This window comes from Pseudopodoces humilis, chromosome 2 (genome assembly GCF_049639895.1).
Source record: "Pseudopodoces humilis isolate 2021_Gansu_Grassland_sample_001 chromosome 2, ASM4963989v1, whole genome shotgun sequence".
NCBI classification, from domain to species: domain Eukaryota; kingdom Metazoa; phylum Chordata; class Aves; order Passeriformes; family Paridae; genus Pseudopodoces; species Pseudopodoces humilis.
This window is the reverse complement of record NC_142201.1, coordinates 34444905-34464876: the sequence shown is the minus strand read 5'-3', so window position 1 is coordinate 34464876 and position 19972 is coordinate 34444905. Positions and strand designations below refer to the sequence as shown.

Sequence of the window (19972 nt, the reverse complement as noted above, 5' to 3'; positions counted from 1 at the left end):
GTAATTTTTCTTACATAATCTAATCAGTGTACCAAATAAGTAGTTAATGTAAAAAGCACAGCTGTATGAAGCATGAGTTCACATTGCTGACTACAGCTTTATTTAGTCTTCAAAAGCTATTAGGATTGTATTAGCCATGATATTTATAAAGCAGAGGACTTTCTCAGCAGTGCACGAGGATCACTAAGAAACAGGGATAATCAGAAGATCAAATGCCAGGTGAGTGAAGGTACACTGCAGCTGTCATCTCCACCTGCTGCACTGGGCCACAGCACCAAGAGGTAGAATACACCCACCTGTGTTAAAGTGTGAAGGTCACCTACCCAGGAACACGGGCTATAGAGGGTGCCAAGGTTAGTCAGAGAGAGAACTGTTCTCAATTTCTCTGCTGCCCTTAAACACCTAACTTGACCTAGAAGATTGTATTCAACAGACACAACAATAGGATTCCCCATTTAAGAGCTTAAGGGTAAATGAGAACTAGATAAAATCAGAAGTATTCTACAAAAGTGAAAGCAAATCCATTAATGTGAATATTACAAAGTAATTCTAAGATACTCAAAAGTACTTTTTTTTCTTCTTTCAAGGGACCTTTTGATTCTTTCATTCCTTTCCTGATTTGTGCACTTATTCCCTGCCCCACATTCTCATCCTTTTTGATGGAAGAAAAAAGAAGTAAAAATTTTTTCTTCCCTCCTATCCTGCCATCCTTTTATCCTGCTAGCATCTGTGCATAATGGTACACCATTGCTTTTAGACAGAATTCCCAAAATGTTTCATTAGGTGTCTGTCTGCCAAAATTCGTGATGTATTTAAACCAAAATATTTCAAGTCCTGCAACATCACTGCAGAATTCTTATTCCAGTATTGAGCTAGGTTACAACTAACTGTCAAATATATTATTATATTAGCATAACTGTCATGACTCTTTATTTAACAGTTTTTTGCTTTGAAAAAAGTATTTTACTTGTTTGTTAAAACAAAGTCACTGAGATGAGTCAAGTACCCAAATACAAAAATCATTCCCCCATAAGTGTCCTTAATATAAAGCAGTCTCATCAGTAGATTTTCTTCTGGAATTATCCTCAGAGATTTATTAGTTCCCACACACAGCTATTGTTTAAGAGATCTTCAAAGGGCCTGTTTATTAAAACAAGTACCAATTTTGCTTTCAGTTGCACTCAAATTGCCTTCAGTATGGGGCAGTAATGGTAAGCCAAAGAAGGCCTTTTGCAGCTGCAGTTTGAAGTACTGTAAACAAGTTTATAAAAAGCACCAGAAGGTTTACACCATGCTGTCAGCATTTCTTCTCCTGACCACACAACTCAGAATATGCAACTAAAGCTTACAATATTTAAAAAAGCATCAGTATCCTATGGCAACAATATAAAAGGTTAGCATACATTATCACTTTGTTTTGAAGAGTTTTAAGCCACACTTCCTCACACTTGCTATGGAACTGAGCAGCTTCCTATAAGTAGGTAGAGCATCCACCAGTGATCTCAGATGGACTCTGAAGTTCCTCTAATTGTGTCTAAAATGTGTTTAAATTAAAAAGTTTTATTGCAGACTCCTATGAAGTCAGCTTTTTATCACTTCTTTCCTGAATTGAAGCCTACATCACAGTTACTCTTGAAATTTGTGTAAATTTGGTTTCAACAATAAGTTCTTTTTATTTAAATACTTTATAGCAACTTCTGGAAGTACTTTGGGAATAATCTCAATTTGGGAAAAGTCCAACTTCCAAAACAATTTCAATTTCCAACATGTTTCCTACACATGACTGTTTCTGCAGAATGCAGATGGTACACCAGGGAAGTGTGATAAATACATGAGAGTTCATACTCAGAAAGGTACCATTCATTATGCTTTAGAAGGCACTGTGTGAGTACAATGAAGATGAGACACATGTAACAATAAAGTTGAGGCACATTTATCAGTTAAAAACCAAGATTCTGTATCTTTTAAGGTCCTCCAAGAATGTATAAGGATCCATAAGAACCTCTAACTGGTGTCAGCTAAACTGGTTAAGCCAAGTATTCATGAATTGAATTATAAAAAAAATCTATCACGATGGGCATAACAGTACACCCCGTCTTAGTGTAAAAATGCATCCAATTTCTTTTTTATGTGTTCAAAAGCATCTTTCCCCATATAGTCCATGCGCCCTTCCTCCCATTTTCTCCGCTCGTCTTCTGGAGTTGGTTTTGCTGGTTTGAAGTGAATAGACAGCTCTGAAACACAATGTGCAACCTCGTTCTGTGGGAAGAAAAAGAAGAGTGAGAAAACAGTCATTTGGCTGTTCTTATTTCAATATTGTGAAGTTAAACCTTAAATGATAAACTTCACTGTACACTCCCAGTTAAAACAATAAAATAATCAATATTCAAACATTCATTCCTGTTTTAATAATGTGACCTTATTTTCCCACGGTTTTAGTACTTTCTATGACATCATTGAATATACCAGATCTTGGCATACTCAGCAACAATACAGTGAAAATATTAAAATACTGACTGGTTAGAGTAGAATATCTGCTACAATAAAGAATTTACAATTTATCTGTTTAAATCTTGTCTCCAATAGGCTTTCATATTAACATGCATTTCTAGAATTTTTGGTAATTTATTTTATTTGAACACCAGTGAGATCAGAATTATTTAGCAGATGTCAGACACCTAGTTCATTAAATTAATTCAAAAGATGGACACTATTCATTATACCAACAGCTGGTTCATTTTGAGTGACACTCCAAAATTGTAAATGCTGGTTCAAAGTCACATCATCGTAGGTGCACAAATGCAAGACACATTATTAGTGATAATTTCTACCACATAAAAGAAAAACTGTGTCTGCAATTGACCAATGACAGCAAAAGGGGAACATCCCAACAATTATAATCTGTAATAAAGATGAGCTGCAAGGACTAATCAAGGCAGCCACTGAAAACCTGCTTTCAGTGGTACTCTAAGATGCTCATAGGAGAACACGTCATGCTATAAACAAAACTGAAATCGACTATAACAGCTTTCTAGCGAAGCTCTCACAAATTCAAGGTAAAACCATTTCAGAATAGAATTTAATGGGCAGGAAACAATGTCTGAAACTGCCTAAATTCCCTGGAAAATCCATTACTCTGCCATTTTGGGGCAGATAAGGCACAGGATTGTGCAAGACAAGGTAACCTATTTCAAACAGCCAAAATGCAGTAAGGTGTGAAGATTCCTTTCTTTATCATTGGCAAGATTTATCAACAGCTACCAAGACTTTATTGAGACTACCAAAATCATCATGTTTTTAGAAATTAAGAATTTTAGCTTGGGCCCAAACACCCCTGACTACACAGGAACAACAGGTTTTTTTCTCAGTCTTAAGGTATTTCACCACAGTGTTTCAGAATCATACAAAAGCCCTCATTCGGAAAGTGTCTGTGTTGCGTACCTTACAAATCCTCGACGCCAAGTGTGCCCACATGTGCAAGTGCAAATAAATACAGTGCAAGATCACAAAGGAGAGCCTAGTCACTCAGGCTCCTGCACATTCCCTTTCCACTTGCTTGGAAACATCACTTCAGCAGGTAAAAAAGCCCACAACAAAACAAAACAGAGCTAACAAACACAAAATACCCAAACAGCTTTGCTTGTGTTAATATTGGAGAACTAAAATTAACAGCATGCACTGACTACTCAGGGGTTAGCACAGGAAAATAGACATTTAAAAACTCAAAGTTTTGAAAAGAAAACTAGAAAGGGATCACAACACAGTATTAAGTTAAGGAATTACACGGCTAAAAGATTAAGGAATTTATTTGCACATTGCATTAAAATTAGTTGAGCTTTCCCAAAGTTATATTGGCAGCAAAGATGTACATGCAGCTATCAATAGATGTTCAATGCACAAAGCTACATGTACCATTTCTGAGGTTTCCTGAAATGCAGGTTGAAATACAGGTTGTTCTGAAGGTCTGTCAGGCTCAGAGAGATGCACGTTAGAATCTCTTGGTTCGACTTCATACACAGGTTGCTAAAAATACAGCCACTGAGGTTTTATTAGGAGAATATTTTATCATAATTTCTTTTTCATGAGAATTTATACATTACAATAAAATCACTTTCAGTCTTGGGGTAGGGTAAAGCAATGGATGGGGAGAAAGCAAGGAAACACATTATCACCAAGGAGAAAATTCCTGTCACCCAGCTTTAGCTATCAAAAATGTCACTGAATCAAAGCTCCTACTATAATCAATCTAGGATAATTACCTCCAGAAGGCAGCTCATCTCATCCTAAAACTAGTTCAAAGTACTGTCATTTTTCAGCAACTACAAATCCAGCCTGAATGAGGCCAAACTTCAACAAGAAAAATCCCATTTCAGGATATTAGCTTGCTCTCACATAAGCTTTTTATATGCATGAAATAAGAAGTATTCCAAAACAGAGGTAAAATATATTATCAAAAAAATATTGTCCCAACTATTTGCTTTTGACAGACAACAAAACATAAATTAGTAGAAAGACCTCATTCTAGAGTCTTTCCCCCCAAAACAATCCCACAAGACTATTGACACTGAGCAACAAAAAGTGGAGCAATGGTATTCTTAAGTAAGAAGGGAATCAGGCTATTACTTTCCAATTAATATGGTCTAATAAGCCAATCCTAGTAATCAAAATAGTAATAGAAATTTATATTTTAATGAAACTACTGTAGGTGAACGTTATGATTTTTTTACCCCAAACAAACATGTCCCTCTGTAGTTTGAGCCTTTCCAGTGAAGTCAGATGCATAAGGCACGCAAGAAAATACACTCTTTGAAAATAAATTATTCTTAAGTTATGGAACTTCAGCCCCTTCACACTCAGAGGGGAAAGGGAAGAAGGGAGAGGAAAGAGGGGAATAAGGGAATACTTTATAGAGTAACTATAGTCTAAAGAAATGAAGGAAAGAACATCTTAAAAGTTGTCTTCATCGTTCTAGAGTGTAGTTCACAAATTACTATGCAGATGACATTAGAACACTATTTTTTTTTTCTCCCAGTTGTACCATGGGGTAGTACGGTTTATCACCCAATATGTAATGACTTACACCTGCAGAGGCATTGTGCTATTCTCTCCAACTTAATTCTAGCATGCAATAAGGAGATTCAGTGCAACAGAAACACACAAATACAAGAAAAGTGACAAAAGAAGCAGAAAGACTGCAATATTCATTAGTGGATTTTTTCAACACTCTCCTTGTTGCTCAAGTCACAGAAATTTGTGGAACAGTTTGCTGGGTCAACACTTGTGGGAAAAAAACTTTCTACAGAGGAATGATAGAAAGGATTCTAGTTTTAAATATATTAATTCACAAAAGTATTAATATTCAAAATACTACTTTGGTAGCAGATTTTTTTTATATTACATTTGATTAAGTACTTAACAACTTTGAATAAATAACCTCTTCCTAAAATGCAAAGCAAACTCTTTCAACTTCCAGACACATCATACATGCATTACTAGAGATTAAAGAAAATACGTAGGCTTTAGATTATTTTTAATGCTAGTGAGAAAATTCAATAGGTACTGCTAAATTGAAGGTATGATCTTCCAGATCAGAAGTATAATGAAAGAATCTCCTTTGACTTTGTTACTGCATATAATAATACACAACACACTCACAGCTTTGAAAGTGAGTTCCTCAGCTGAGCATGCTGTGGGATTTACTTCATTTGTCTGCTCTGGGAGCTCAGGCTTTTGCAGAGAACTGGCCACGTAAGAACTGACCTTCTTCAGGGTAACTTCAACTCCATTGAAAGCATGCTAATGAAAACAAGAACATCTTACCACTGAAATACAATTTTTCAGGACAGTAATAAATCATTTACAATAGTTGCACTTCCTCACAGGGTTTTCACCATTAAAAGAACATTTTAATACATGCAAAAAAAAGTATATGGTCCTAGATTCAGAGCATGCTGCAATTTAGGTTTTTGCTTTTTTGCACTCATGAGTACACCAGCACCATGAAGTAAATCCAACAGGTATTTCTACCTTCATTTAGCATAGTTGAAATATTTCCTTAATACTCAATGACTTCAAAATTAAAGCATGTTAAAGTATAAGATCAAAAACTACCCATTCCTTCCTCTGCTTTCCAATTTGCCATGAGGTTAACAAGTCAAATTATTCTCAGAGGCTTTGATGGTAAATATTCAACTGATCTTATGGGACTATGCAATTAGTTAAATTATGCTAATAATTTAATATTACAAAACATTAAGAAAACATTTACATATGCATAAATAGGAACTAATTTGTCGTGTCTGGGTACAAAATTTAAAATTGTACTTCTATACATTTCTTCATGCTACTGGTTTCTAAGAAATCATCTATTTACAAACAGATGGTTTTTATTCTGTTCATGAAAAGCACACATTGTTGCATTTCCTTTGAAGAAAAAAAAGCATAGAGTCAGTAAATGTCTGATGACATAGGAGTACTATACATAACATCTTAAATGCAATTAACACTGCTTTTGCAAACCTGATTTATTTGTTATGATGCCATAAAACAAGTTATAATGTAGTTCTGAAAAAGTAAATTTTATTACAGTTCAAGATCTAGTTTGATGGTCTATATCAATTTAGCTACAAGAAAAACAAAAGTCTGATTGTTTCCTGGACCAGATTGCCCCTTCTCTGGCTAATTTTTGTCATACTTTTGTATGCACATACATTACCTAAAAACTTTATCAACAAAGAAGATGGCTGCAGGATATCTTTGGACAGCAAATAGTACTAGAAATCCTTCCTAAGTGGCTACTTTGGTACTAGCAATCAGTGCTACTACCAACCAAAAGACCCTAAGTTTTCCCACACATATTGGGATTGCATGGCAAGATTTTGGTAGCAGGGTGATTTCAGGAGTAGCTTCTGTGAGAAGCTGCTAGAAGCTTCCCCCAAACCCAATGGAGCCAATGCCTGCTGGCTCCAAAATGGACCTGTCACTGGCCAAGGCCAGCCCCATGGGTGATGGTGGTGGTGCCTTTAGGATAAGAGATTTAAGAAGGAGGAAGTGCTCCAGGTGCCAGAGCAGAGATACCCCTGCAGCCCATCATGCACCAGGATGTCCTCCTGTAGCCCATGGAGGTCCATGGTAGAGCATAGATCCAGCTGCAGCCCATGCTGGACCCCACACCACACCACAGCAGGCTGATGCACGAAGGAGGCTCTGACCGCATGGGAAGCCTGTGATGGAGCAGGCTCCTGGCAGGACCACTGGACCCATGAAGAGAGGAGCTTGTAGTGGACCAGGTTTGCTGGCAGGACTTGTGACTCATGGGTGACCCACACTGGGACAGGCTGCTCCTGTGGGACTGCATCTCACAGAAGGGAAGTCTGCACTGGAGCAGTTCATGAAGAACTACAGCTCATGGGAAGGATTCATGTTGGAAAAGTCCATGGAGGACTGCCTCCCGTGGGAGGGACTCCACACTTGGAGCAGGGAAAGAGTGTGAGGAACCCAACCCCGGAGGGAGAAGGAGCAGCAGAGACAACATGTAATGAACTGACCATAGTCCTCATTCCCCATCCCCATGTGCCATGTGGGGGAGGAGTCAGAGAAAACAGGGAGTAAAGTTGAACCCAGGAAGAAGTGAGGGATGGAGGCATGTGTTCGAAATTTGTGTTTATTGCTTGTTACTCTATTTTGATTTGATTGGTTATAAATTTGATTAATTTCCTTAAGTTCAGCCTATTTCACCATTGATGGTACCTGGTGAGAGATCTCTCCCTGATCCAGACCCATGAGCCTTTCCTTACATTTTCTTTCCCCTGTCCAGCTTAGGAGGAGAGCAATAGAGTGTTTGTGGTGGTGCTTGGAGTCCAGCCAGAGTCAGCTTACCACATCATATAATTTCTTCCTCTAGCAATTTTCAGAATGTTTGGTTTTGATTCCAATATATTCCCACTAACTCCTTATCAGTTACCTTGCATTCCTCAGATTCTGATTCTTCCATCTTTTGAACACCTTTTTCCAACAAAGGCAATATACTGGCACTGTAGATATTCCACCAGAGGGCAAGAAACGACAGTTGGTGAAAAGATCCAGAGGTGGTGCCATCCTGCATAACTCTCTTTGTTTGAAGGTTGTATTTGTAGTTCCAGGGCTTTGTTGCTCCCATGAAGTGAACAACTTTGGCATCTCTACCAAAACTGTAGAGATCAAACATACAGGTCTTTTTTATTTTTTTAGCTTACATAAACTCCTAGAAGGAACATGATTACTCACAGGTGAGGCAATTTAATATTTTGCAACAGCTATGCATTTGAGATGATACATATTTTTTTTCTTTTTTTCTGTCTTCCTGGTTTAATTAATCTTGTTTAACATACAGAAGACAAAAAGCTGCATTGCCATTTACTTCCAGCTGCTGATTCTAGTAGAAAAGTTCATGAAGGCTTATGCAGTACTATTTGCAGTCCTCCTTCATTCTCTATTCACTAACAAATACATATCACTTCAAATACTTAATCACCAAAATTGGGTATTACTGATTACATATTAAAAATTACTAATAAATACATTGGCCTAAGTTCATCTTCCAATGAGAGTGTTTTGTGCAACTGGAACAGAAATTCATGACACCCTAAATCCTACTTGCCCTTTGCCTGAAAAGTTTCTCAACTGCATTGTCTGGAATCATATAATTAGTAGGACAAATTTCATGTCATAGAAGAACCTAGGGAATGGATCAAAAAAATTTAAGCAACGCCAACTGCTTCTCTAAGAAATTACTTGAGAACAAAGGAATGAGTTTAAAGGTAAACCTGTCAGAACCTAATGCCAAAGTAATTACATTTTGTCAAAAATGAAAGAAGCTTCTTGGAAAGAACATAAAAGACAGTGTAGCCAGCTCTGAGACTCTCCCTGTGTCCCATTCACATTAAATTTAAGCTTCTATTGCATGGTTTCTACATAAGATCATTTGTGATACTGTAATTTATAGTCAACAAAATATGCCATTATTATTCTCTTACAAAAAGGATGTTTGTTAACAAATTACAGAGGTTTACAGAAGTGTGGTTACTTACTGAGTGAAAGCAGGAACATAGGTGTATACAGAGCTGCTGCTTAAGTTATAGAGGAAAGGCAAGTGTTTGCCAATATCTGCTGTTGCCCAGTTGCTGAAGAAGCTGTTCAACAAGCCTTGATCACCTCCTGAAGAATACATAAGAGAGGATTACCAAAACATGTGTACTCTCAAATTTGTATAAAAATTTCACATCCAAGGATGGGAGTGAGATTGAGGATCAAGACTGGTGTGTTCATGGGACTCCAAATTTGACTTGAAAATATGTCCATATGAGCATGTACAAGTGAATAATACCTGATTCACTCTGGTGCAAGTTCAGTGCAAATGAAGTCCTACTGTAATATAAGGAGAAAGGAATAGTGTTTGGTCTCCCTCAGAGCAGAAGACTGAAGATCAGCTGTATTTCTCTCTCCTAAGCCAGACAGCAAAATTAAAACTTATGGAGCAAGACTCAGACACAATGTCCCTTCACTGCCCTTTTCTGGGAAGCACAGTCCAGAGTAAGTCAACAGGTCTTAAATACAGTCTAAGAGACAAAGTTCTGCACCTTGAATTCTTACATAAAGCCCAGAGAACCCCTGCCTTCCTCTGTTCTGCCTGATAGCACGGAAACTGTCTTGCACTTCATCCCTTTCACCCTTCTCCTTACCATCAAAGCTGCCATGTTCAGCAGCAAACTGGAGCAGCAGGTTGTAAGTCTTCAAGGAGGGCTGGAACACAAATACACCGCTATTGAAACAGTCAGGCCAGCCAGAATCAGGAGCTGCAGAAAACTCTTCCCAATCAAACAACTCATCAATGTTGCAAAGTACCTTATGGAGAGTAGGAAAAGAGAAAAAAACTCTGAAATGTTTGTCTAGAACAAGCATTGTCAGATTACCAATGGAGTAAATTGATAGTTTGACCGAGTGTATGACTTTCAGAGCATAAAAGCAGTGCCACTGTAAAATATGTTAGGGGTCAGAACCTCTGTTTTTAATATAATAAGGCAACATTAATTGTGATTCTCCATGATTTTTTTGATAAAATGCAGAGCCTGTGAAATTATTTCATGAACCTTGGAGACCATCCAAGGTCCCTTTAAATACTATACCATGAAAACACACAATTTCCTTCTTTCTTAACTCACCTGTCCATAGTCCATTATTTTTGATAACTATAAGAGAACTGAATGAAAATTTGGAATCTAAATCATTTTAGTAAGTAACAGACTGATTAAAGGGTAGTAGAAAAACTGTCTCTTGCTGTCAATTTTCTAACTAACTTTTTTTCTTTCAAGCTTCACAAGGAAGTGGGAAAATCAATCAGGTTAAGGTACAGAGAAAGTTTGTAGAAAGACAGCTGTGCAGTCACTACAAGTCAGGACCCCACCTACAACTGAGCCACTATGAAAACCAGAAGAAAATTTTTTAGACATAAAATTATTTAATTGAATTTTTGAAAAAGACAAAAATTTGCCTTCCTCCTTTAGCATTAATGTAAAGGAAGAAATAAAACTTCCTCCTTAAGAAGAATAACTTAATTTGGTTTCTAATTCAAATACAATCCTATTAAATTAAGATGCACCCCAGTCTTTCAAAGTGAGTCATGAAAGCTCAAGAGAAGGCTGACATGATTGTCCTAGCCAAAATTATGACCATTTTTATCTCTCTACGTCTAAAAACTTTTAAAAAAAGTATTGTCTGGGATTTTTTTTTTCTCTTTTAAAACCATCCTGCCTTCCTGACCAGAATAATTCCATATAAAAGCATGTGAGAGAGATCTATTTTAAACTTCTGTCAGAAGACCCAGTGCATAGACTGAATCTGTGATCTCTTTTGGAGGCAGTCCTGAGGCTACTTTCCAAACTGAATTTATTTTTATGCAGCCAGCACAACTGTTAGAATTGCTGAAACGTGCCAGGATGGAGGTCCTGTGACCTTGTGACCACCAGTAAATTGGGTGACTTCACAGGCCACTAGGCTGCCTGACAAGGAAGCATCCCACAATCAGAAACAAATGTTTCCATGGCTCCCACTCCACTCACCAAAGTGTCTGCATCCATGAAGACACATTTGCTGTAATGAGTAAGAGTCCAACAACGAAGCTTAGTGAAGGTTACACCCAGTTCTGGCCTCTGCATCAGAGCCAGATGGACTGAGTCAGCGCTGTCAAGCACATCCACCTCAATCACTTCATCAAATACACTGCTGAGGACTGACCTACCAGAGCAAGCAGTGGAGAGAAAGAGGGGAATTTAGACAAGTTCATCAGAGATTGCTTCAGGCCTGAAAACAGTAACACACATCATGACATTAATTATGACAACAGCCAAAAACTAGATTGATTGTTTAGAGTAAGAAGTCAGAAGCAAAAAGTCTTTGCAAGCAGCCTACTGAAGAGGCAGCTATCACTTAGGCCATAAAACATTGTTTCTTCTGCTATGGGGGCCAGCACATCTCAAAAGTGACAGCTGCTGTTTGAAGGAAAAAACAATTCTTATTTTAGTCTCTCCTATAGAAACACCTACAGAAATTAAAGCAGCTTTCATCCTGCACAACTGATTCCAAAGAACAGCACCATACTGTGCTCCCTCTGCATTTTACAGGATGAGTGTAGTAGTTTAGATTCGCTAATTTGAGTTTCTTGGCTAATGCACTAAATAATGTGGTGGGTTTTAGCACTGGTTAAAATCACCAGGGCACTTGCTTATTTTTTGCTGTGAGATATGGATTAAGGAAAGGGCAAACACACTTAAAATTTAAAAGGTATAAATAAACTATATTAAAAGGATTACAAGAATAAGAAACATCAGAATAAAACTTTTAGAATACTTTTCCTCCCCCTGCTTAGACATGCACTGCCAGCACACTCATTTGTTTTTATTGTGCCCAAGTAAACACTGCTTCAAAACTGCACGTTCTATAAGGTGCACATATACTTTCTCACCATATATAGTTCCTCACTACTATGTAGCATCTCAAATGAGACATTAAGCTAAACATTTTTTTCCTATGCATGTATTTTATGGGAATTCTATAGGTAACACCAAAGTAGGCAATTTTCCTTCAAGAAGCAAGAAAAAAAAACCTTTAAAACACAGCTTATTTACTTACACTACGTATTATAATCAAAGTCCTCAATGTCTCACAAACACAGACAAAGAAAACCTGTGCTGTTTGAAATCTGGATTTCAGGATCATTAGCTTTTGCCCGATTGATCTTCAAGGAACAGGAATTAACTGGCAAAGAACTAAGTGAAGTACAGACTATTAGAAGTTTATCTCAGTGATCTACATTTTTTTTTAAATGTTATCCTTGATTTAAAATACATAATTTAAATCCTTTTATTCCCACTGAATGGACATGAAAAGAATTACAGACTTATTATCAACCCATGCATCAGATGGATACAGTATTCCCTTCAGGAAGGTTACAGTGTTCTGACAATGCCCATATTTCAAAATTCTTTAAAAACAGATTGTTGTGCATTCAGTCATAGCAAAAATGTGAAAATATATTTATTGAGCCAGATCCATTGCAAATAAATTCACATAGCATGCAGAAAACAGGAGCTTGCACACTTCCTAAGACACAGCAGAAGTAAAAGTTTAAGTTGCTATGGCATGGCATGTGCCTTTTAACAAGTGTCATAGTCCTCCAGATAACAGGGCTTGAGTGCAGACTTAATAACATTTCTGTAAAAGCTATTCTGCAGTGCTTGTAAAATCACAGCACAAACTGCAAAGTGATTTATACAAAAAAGCAAAGAGAAAACAATTTCTTATCATGATAGCTGTGCACCAATATTTTAAGAACGTGAGTCACGTGAAACAGAGGTTTATGTAGAGATCTGACATCACAGGTGGTTATGTATTTTGCTCTAAGAGAGAAAAAGGTGGGGAAAAAACAACAGTAGTGCAAGACACTAAAACCTTAGTTCCAAATTTTCAGGTTAAGTTCTCTATCGTAAGAAAAATTCCAGCCACAAGCTCTACTTCTGCAAGCTAATTCTTAGTAGGCTTAGGAGCTTATAACGGATGTTATTTGAAATCACTAGCCAAGAGAGATGTTCTAGTCATAATGCTGTGAAATTCACAGAAACCTATTAAAATCTTTCATGCTATTGCTTATTTTTACACTGAAGAATTTCCATTTAAACCTCCAGATACACATTAATACTTACCTCATCCCAATGGAAACCTCTGGAGTAATTAGAACTGCCAATTTTCTGGATGTCTTATGGTTCCTCAATGACTGTCCGAGAACAAGAGCACCTTGACAGTACACATCATTAGTTGCAAGGGTCACAAAGGCTTGATCTGTTACTGCAAAAAAATATTCAGAAGAGTCACTTCACAGCTTTAACATAAACTCTTTTAGCAGGCTCCCTCCTCTTCCAGATAAACAACAATCTGTGGCTTATAACAACCTGCAGTTCCTGTGATGAGTTCTTTTCTCTCACAGACTCCCCTCAGAAGCCACAATTGAATAGAAAATCCAGTGAATGTGAGCACAGAATGTGTGTTTCTGATTTTTATTATTTTTATTTGCCTGATTTACACAACGGCAGGTATAAAGTTTTTGCACTAGCCTTAAACAGATAATTTTTTTTTCAGGTCTTATTGCCTAAACACGATGTCAATCAAAAAAGCTGATCTGTACATATTTAAATTTTATATTTAATGAACATAGTATAATACAGCCAATAAGGAAAATGTTCTTGTTTATACAGTGCAGAAAGCTAAGGAACAAGATGTTGAGTATTAGTCAGAAATATTCTTTCCATAACACCACTGAATCAACCCAACATTATTTTTGCTCTGCCTTCTTTGTACTGGTGTACCTGGTGCTGGCTGAACAAGTGCAGAGAAATCCCTATCAAGATCAGTACATCACCCAGAAGCAGAGAATTCCTACCTCAAGCAATTCCAGGGAATTTAGGAGTGTTCCTTATTGTCAGGAAACACATGAGAAAACAAGTTACAATAGAAAACAAAGCAACCTACATTCCTGCACAACAGGAGAAAATGTATTTTGTAGAGAATCCAGGCCAGTGGTATGGTCACAAGGGGCTGCTTCTTCAGCTCTGCCCTGTGACAGGACCACCACTATCAGAGCTCCCCTGGGGAGAACCTGAAACTCATCAAGGTGAACAGCCCCCCTCAGAGCAGAAGGGTGATACACTCTAGTCTGCAAAATTAACCAGAACAAGACGAGCAGGTCACACAGATGAAGGGAATTCCACTGACCTCTACAGAACTTCAATAAACACTTGTGTTGAAATACTTCTTCAGAGCAACCATCATCTTAATGGACAGGCAATTGCATTAAATAAATTAAAACAACCAAACAATACCAACATAAACAACCTGTCATACAGTTTCCAGGGTCTGTGAGAAACACTAGGAAAGAATCTCACAGAACTAGTTGCAGAGAACTCAACAAATGACTTCATGGCTGCCTCAGCCAGAGGCTGCCAAAATGAATGAGTTCTAATCCTCAACCGTACCGTAAAGTATGGTTGATGCCCATGATAAGCTAACAGATATTAAGTATTTTTATCTTTCACATCCTCCAAATCCAGACCAAAACACAGACTCACCAGTGTGCTGCCTTTTCCCCTCTACTTTTTGCCCTCTTTCACTCATGTTCAGCCAGCCAGCTTCATCTCAAGAGCATATACCTTACATTTGCTGACATTGCCACACATCCCTGCACCTAAGAAGAATCCCAGTAAGTGTCAAACTTGGCCAAAAAAACCCCAAATCATCCACCCAAACTTAAAATAGTTTGCATTGCCCACAGCTGAGCAAACTCCAGTAACATTTCCAGACAAAGCAAATGAAGAATTGAACTTTCAAATCTCCCATTATAATAACAGCTCAAGCAAGTTTCGGGTGTTCCAAAAATCAGTGAATAAGGAGTTGCATTAAAACAACAGACGTGAAGTAAACTGCTGCTACCGCAGTTTTCCAGAAGGTTAAAGGAATGAATATAAGCATCCCTAAAAATCAATGTAAACCAGAAAACCACTGAAGGCTACTTCAGCAATAAAATTACTCTGAAAAGACACAAAAAGTCAGGAAAGCAAAGCAGTTTTATGTTAAGCAACAAATATCTTCAGCCAAAGAAAGGTAATAAAAGAACTACTGAGAGGAATATCGGAGTTCAGTTAATATAAAAAACAAATTGTGAAAAGAGTGGGAGTTCCTATCTTAAAATACTGAACACAATATTCACATGACTTCTGCAAATTCTTTTGGCTACAGAAGCTGAATCTTTACTTAAGTAATACATAGAAAAGTACACAAACTACTCATTAAATGCTTCAGCAAGCTGGTATGGAAAATTACCACATCCTCCAAATGCTTTCGTGCCCTGCACCCCTGTGGTCATAACCACAAGGAAGCAAACTGGTAAAAAGCTGCTGCTTCTAAGAAACTCTTGCTGATACCTCACAAAGAACAGAAACTGTCTGTTTTGAGAATCAGATGTGGGATACATCTTACGGCTTTCTTAATACAGTGAATCATCATAGAGATAATTAAATAGATAACCAAGTATTGACTAAAAATATTTAATGTTAAAATATTTCTGGCACAAAAAGAGAAGCAAATCCTTGTGATTTTAAAATCAAACAGGGGCATCACTAATTTATTAAGGATCCATAGAGAGTTTAAAACAAAAACATTTTATCATTACTTTTTCTTTCATCTAATCCTTGCTTTCAAGAAAGGAGTGTTATTTGACTTGTCTTGTTTATAAATTTTTTTGAAATATAGCCTATAAGTAAAAATTTTATTTTTATAGCTGAAAGTAAGGATCAGGTTTTTATATACATTTTTGGAAGTAAATGGTTTACCTGAAAGTTTCCATTTAGCTGAAATCAAGGACAGCACATTAAATCTACTCTACACAGAATTTCACTTATTGACTTTAAAAGAGCAAATCATCTTTAAGTTTGAAAGCCAGAGGTGTAGATATTTAAATTCATTGCAACTGGGTATTTTTTTTTTGTTTGGTTGGGTTTTTTTGGGTTTTTTTATGTGTCAAGGAGACAATTAAGCATAACTTTAATTCTTGAATGACTGAATGACAATATATATATTTTTATGGACAACACCTATTGTTAGGGGAATTAAGTTTTCAAGCAAATTGTTTTCAAGTTGTGGACACTTATGGCTAATACAATACCACTGGCTATCAGTGAACTATGAGAAAAGAAAGTGTATGATTAGAATCCTGTCATAGGAGTTTATAAATCTGCTCATTTCTCTTGTCTGGATTACCACAAATCACATGATAATGCAAGTAAAGAAACCATTAACACCAGTAGTGGCTCCTCAGTTTTATTACCTAACAATATTTTCTTAGAACAAAACAAGGATCTTCAAGGAATTAACTTGTTGAGTTATTCTAGAACCTGCTCTGCAGCTACACAGAAAAGGCAGCAAAAGTAATGCGAATCACCACAGTCAGGGTGATCTTATGTGGAACTTGTTACAGCTTTTTTAGACAAGATCATCAACTTTTTATGCTACTTACTCATGGAAGTAGTACTTCTGACACTGCCAGAAGCAAAATTCTTCGACAGGCGTGAAAACTAATTCTAGGGCACCTAAAAGCTTTATTTAGAATATGAAAAGAGCAAACAGACAGGGTGGTGCTCACTTTCATGTTCAAAGAGAAAAAAAGAATTAAAAAACACCAGATACCCATTTTTAGAATCAGGAGTGACTGACAATAACAAGCTCTGAGTGACCCAAGTGCACCTTCCAACTTCAAGACAAGTTTAAGTAGGTTAGGGAGGGTTTTTTTCATAATCCATTAGATATAGCTTTTAAATCATATTTTTATATTTCTTCTGATAGACAGGGGAAGGATAAATGTAATGCAGCTGTAGCTCCTAATGTAACAATTCAAATTTGCCAGGCTGCCTACTGCAAAATGGCAACGTATCAGACACTCCTGTTATGATTTTTCTGTAAGAACATCCTAAGCAGCACATTGTGTCATCTTATGCATAAAAATAAGAACAGATAAATCAATAGCTAAAAGCCTCCAACAGTCTGGTTAAATCCCCAGTGCCTACTGCCATTCATACTAATCAACATTATACAACTGCTTTCTTAAATTCCTCCCTGATACTATCTGTTACTCTTTTGTCACTTCCCTGCTTCTACTCCAGAGACAATCTGCAGGACGAGCAGGCTGCAGCCTGGACAGCACTGAGCCAAAGCACCTATCTGAAATCCCAAGTGACAGTGACACAGCTCCAAATCACAGCACGTTTCCTGACAACAATTCCGTTACTCCATCTGCCACACGAAGGGCTCTGTGGATCTTCCCCCAGCAGCACCCCATGAAGGTGTGTTAGACTCCCAAAAAGAGAACACAACCTGTAGGCTTCTCACTTCTCTGGTCTAGCACAGCCATATCCTGGAACAGAAAGCTCTGCTCCTCCTGGCACCCACAACTTCATAAGCACTCAAGAAGTATTTTGTTGTAAGTATATAAAATGAACAATAGTATCAGACAATAACCTGAGTCAGATTCCTATCAAAAATTATTATGCAAGTTTCCAGCTAAGAGGCAGTTCTTGCCTAAGTAAACAAATGACAGCTGGCAGTTTTAATTCCTGTGCTTTCTTAGGTCCAATAGTAGAAACATTAACATTACTAATGAAATTAAACAACACTTTACACAGACCTTTTTATAAGAGAATTTAAATTGACAATGAATGGGATACAGTATTTCTCTTGGCCTAATGAAGTTCTGCCTCATCCAAAACCAGATTCTTTCTCATCTTTTATTAAAATTATACTGAATTTTAGTAGGCAAGATTACGGCTGTTGTGTTGGAAGAGCACTTGACTCTAGCTCTTTGTAGCTTTTATTATGTGCCTTTCAGTTAAAAACTGTTACATTCTGCTTCAAGATTCTACAATGTTATTCAACAGTTGGTAAATGATCCTCATGAAAACTCAAATGCAACAATATCTTAAGATGCAAACAAGCATAGTGCCCAAAACTAGTCCCAAAACAGTAATATTCTGGTTTGAAAATTAGTAATAATTGGTAATAATTATTAGAAATAATTGCTTAGGCAATCCAGAGGCAGCACAGGGAACTTTATGATATGTATCAAGTCAGATGTTTCTATTCTTTCCACACCTTCCTTTCAATCAAAAGAAAAAACACAACAAAAATCAAACAAAAAACCCAAACTTAAAAACCCCATTCAACCAAACAAAACCACAGTGCTCTAATGCTTTTTTTTTGCAGATTCATTTTCTGCATCTTCCCAGTGCTGAAGTGCCACGTACATGAATTCAAACTTGGCAATCACCAGTCCAGATGACTGACACCCTTCAAATGGTTCAATAAACCAAGATTTGTGGGAGGTGGTCCTCTCAAAACCGAGAAGAAAGGAAAAAAGTTGAGTATGTTCAAGAACCAGAACAGCACCTGCACCTACCCCGTGTGATTACCCCAAAACCAAGTAACTCATGGCTTTAAGGATGTGATTAAGACCAATACCACTGCTGTGTAAGGAGGGGCAGGAGAAAAGTTTCTCTGAATCTGCTTTAGGCTGAGGTAGCCAGCCCCAGCCTGTCACCCTGGGGAGCCAGCAGGAAACCATGCAGAGACCTGAGCAGGCCAAGCTGGACATACAAGCAGAGTACGTCAATGAGTTCACCTATTTCACCCCATCGCCCAGACAGTTAAAATCCTCCTCTGGAGCTGCTCGTGACAGCACAGCTTTCTGCTGATCAGAAAACAGCAGAGGCCCTCCGGCACGTACGAAGGGCATGTAAGAAGGGCACCGGCATGTAAGAAGGGCAAGAGCCCGGTGGGGGCTGCAGGCCGCGCTGCCCATCGCCGCGGTCAGCCCCGAGAGGCTGCTGCAGGCCGGCCGGGCGCGGTGCTGGCTGCTGGGGGTACTCACCGGACATACTGTGCCGCCGGGGCCCGGCCGGGCAGGGCTCGCCGCCTCACCTGCGGGCGGGGGGGGCGCTGACCGAGCGATGGGATTAGCCTCCTTCCTGCTGGAGCGGCAGGTGAGCTACATCCGCAGGGACTCCTGCGCAGCAGCAGCAGCAAAGGCATTAGCGGCGGAGACCATGGCGGGGGGGGGGGGGCGGCACGACCCACCCCGCCCCCGCTGCGGGCTTTACTGCCAGGGGGGCACGCTCCTGCCGCCCGCTCCCGGGGCTGCACGGCCCCGAGCTCGGCCCGGTCCCTCAGCCCGACCCGGCCCGCGCACCTGCCCAGCGCCGGGCGCGGCTCCTCCAGCGCTCCCGCTCCATTGGCCCAGGCCGGGATGGGGGAAACCCTCGCTCCCCTTCCTCCCGTTCCCTCCCGTCCCGTTCCGCCCCCTGCGCGATGCTCTGGGCTCCCGCCGAGTCTCAGCCGCTGCGACAAAGGCTCCGCGCCACGCAGGTCCCGAGAGGAAGAGACACGGGCTGGGGACGCTCCGCAGCGCAGCGCCCAGAGGAAAACACCGACCTCTGAGATGGTGAAGGCGGCAGAGCTTGGAAAAAGGAGCATGAGTAGGGTGATTCCAGAGTGGTATGTGGTCACCCAGGTACACGGGGGGCACCGTGAATGGAGGGAGTCTACTCCAAACTCCCTGGGGCCTTCGTATCCCCTACGGATACACACGGTCTGATAACTTGTCACCCAGATAAGCAAGTAGATGTTTTCAGTTTCAGGAAACTTCTGCTATTCAGAAGGCTGTAAATATTTTCACAAGTGCATAAACAAATGCACACTTGCTTGCACAGCATGTTTTTGCCTCTAGCTTAGAAGTCATATAATTGTGACGTAATTCAGCCATACAGTGTCTCTTCAAGGTAATTTTAGGCCAATGTGGTTCAGCCAAGGCATTTTTGTGTCAAAATATGCTGTGAACATCAGT

At 38.9% G+C, this 19972-nt stretch overlaps 1 protein-coding gene across 3 annotated transcripts; it reads right to left on the bottom strand.

Moving 5' to 3' along the window:
- Nucleotides 1-1648: 1648 nt before the first annotated feature.
- On the bottom strand, nt 1649-19699 carry GYG2 (glycogenin 2). Of its 3 annotated transcripts, XM_088051354.1 has the most exons (10): nt 19561-19699; nt 19001-19135; nt 13236-13377; nt 11097-11271; nt 9720-9882; nt 9069-9195; nt 7964-8189; nt 5656-5796; nt 3913-4023; nt 1649-2259 (listed from the first exon to the last, which is right to left on the bottom strand). In XM_088051354.1, the coding sequence occupies exons 2-10, from the start codon at nt 19005-19007 to the stop codon at nt 2098-2100; spliced, it is 1254 nt and encodes a 417-aa protein (XP_087907480.1). In that variant the 5' UTR covers nt 19008-19135; nt 19561-19699; the 3' UTR covers nt 1649-2097. The 3 variants fall into 3 exon arrangements, with proteins under 3 accessions (XP_087907480.1, XP_014117763.2, XP_087907481.1); XM_014262288.2 differs by lacking the exons at nt 19001-19135; nt 19561-19699 and adding an exon at nt 14655-14701; XM_088051355.1 differs by lacking the exons at nt 3913-4023; nt 19001-19135; nt 19561-19699 and adding an exon at nt 14655-14701.
- Nucleotides 19700-19972: the final 273 nt, after the last annotated feature.